This window comes from Hipposideros armiger, unplaced genomic scaffold (genome assembly GCF_001890085.2).
Source record: "Hipposideros armiger isolate ML-2016 unplaced genomic scaffold, ASM189008v1 scaffold_694, whole genome shotgun sequence".
NCBI lineage: Eukaryota > Metazoa > Chordata > Mammalia > Chiroptera > Hipposideridae > Hipposideros > Hipposideros armiger.
Window position 1 is genome coordinate 913,505 of NW_017732044.1, and position 2,162 is coordinate 915,666.

General features: G+C 40.9%; 1 protein-coding gene across 1 annotated transcript; it reads right to left on the minus strand.

The window, feature by feature from the left end:
* Positions 1-1,418: 1,418 nt before the first annotated feature.
* On the minus strand, positions 1,419-2,156 carry LOC109373207 (olfactory receptor 8B12-like; the record flags this gene model as incomplete). Its single annotated transcript, XM_019626906.1, has 1 exon — positions 1,419-2,156. A coding segment is annotated over one exon (738 nt), but the record flags the coding sequence as incomplete, so codon positions are not given.
* Between the last annotated feature and the right edge of the window lie 6 nt (positions 2,157-2,162).

The window sequence follows — 2,162 nt, forward strand, 5'->3', positions numbered from 1 at the left end:
TAAAACAGTACCTCTATTTACCCAATACTGTGAATATACGACCTGCCCTGAGACCACCATCTCTTTCTCTTATGCGCCACTATTAAAAAGATCATAGCTATATGCAATGCCTTAAAATACAATGGCTAATGCCTCCCTAATAACTAGTTGGTGCTGCTCTAATGCCTCATTTCACCAAAAACAATGTATTACTCAGTTACATCATTCAGACCCTTGAAGTAAGGCTCCAAATTCTACGTATTAGCCTAGAACTAATGAGTGAAGCTTGTATCCAACATCCTTTATTTCCTCAAACCTGTACACCTCTCTGTTAAAAGATCTAATAAATTAGCCTGTGTCCTCAGAGGTCTGCACATCATCTCAAAGGGCACCATGCTTGATTCTATATGAAACTTTAGTCTCCACTGAAAAACCTTAAAATATTTTTTATCTCATTTTGCCAAGACCAAATCACCACATTTCTCATGTCCCACATTCTTGCAAAAATGATATTTCAAAAATTAACCCTTGAAAATTTGCATGACATCACTGTAAATAGAATTTAATTTCTTTAAATGCAAAAAATAGAAGTAAACACCTTTGAGATGAAACCTACCAGGGAAAAGATGGATAAAAAAAAAGTTAAAGGAAAGCAGAGCAAAGTGGATAAGAATTCAGGATCCAGGGCCGGCCAAGTGGCTCAGTTGGTTAAGAGCGCGAGCTCTGAGCAACAGGGTTTCCGGTTCTATTCCCACATGGGCCAGTGAGCTGCGCCCAAGCTGAGCTGCCGCTGAGCTGCCAACAGGTGACAGGATAGCTCAGCTGGTGAGAACACGTGCACCTAACAACAAAGTTTCTGGTTTCACTCCTGCATGGGATTATGGGATACATCCACCCACAACTAAGATTTAACATGGCACCTTGAGCTGAGTAGCCACAGGTGGCCGGATGAACTGGACTTGAAGCTGAGCTAGCTCCGCCCTCCACAACTAGAATGAAGAACAAAAACTTGGCTGTTCCCCTTCCCCAATTCCCCCAACACTGTGCCCTTCCCCAATTCTCCAATAAAATCTTAAAAAAAAAAAAAAGAATTCAGGATCTAGATTCCAGACTGGCTCTGGTCCATGTGTGCCCATGAGCAACCTACAAAATCTTTATGAGTCTCCGATATGTAATGTGTTATATGAGGGGCTGGATCAAATTATTTCTTAGGCCTACTCAGGAGTAACCATCTATGACTGTGGAAACTATTTTCATAAAACAAAGAATGATTGGAATAGTTAGGGTAGAGTAAGGAGGAGAGAGAATAAGTATACTTAAGAACAAGTTAAAATTTTTCTTCTAAGTACACACAGCAGGCAGTGCCATGTTTCACTCATTAAAAAAATAACAGAAACACTCTGATAAATAAAGCTTTAGATCTCCTTTCTCAATCATTTTCAAGAGAACATTTTTCTGCTCAAAGATTTCCTCAGGGCAAATTTGACATCTTTATTCCTCAGGCTATAGATTAGTGGGTTCAACATGGGCACCACAGCACTATAGAATATGGAGGACACTTTCCCCTGGTCAAGGGGTAAAGTAGAAGGTGGTTTGAGGTACATAAAAGCTCCTGACCCAAAGAAAAGGGACACCACAATTACATGGGAACTGCAGGTACTGAAGGCTTTGGATTTGCCCTTGGTAGACTTAATGTGGAGAGTGCTAGAAATAATGAAACCATACGAGGTGAAAATGGTCACAATAGGCACCCCAATGCCAATGGTCACAACAATAAAGACCACCAGCAAATTGATGTAAGAGCTGTTGCAGGAGAGCTCAAGCAGGGGAAGGATGTCACACATGTAATGATTGACACGGTTGTTGGCACAAAAGGTTACAAATATTACGTTTCCCATATGGGTCACAGCCCCAAACACTCCCATCCCATAGACACCCAACAAAAGGAGTAAACACACCTGAGGAGACATTGTGACTGAGTACAACAGTGGCTTACAGATGGCAACATAGCGGTCATATGCCATGGCTGACAAGATATAGGATTCAGAAAAGATAAGGAAACAGAAGAAAAACAACTGAGTCATACACCCTTCATAGGAGATGATGTTCTTCTTTGAGACAAAACCCATTAGCATTTTAGGGGTAAGAGTAGTGGAGTAACTGAAATCTATGAAGGACAAGTT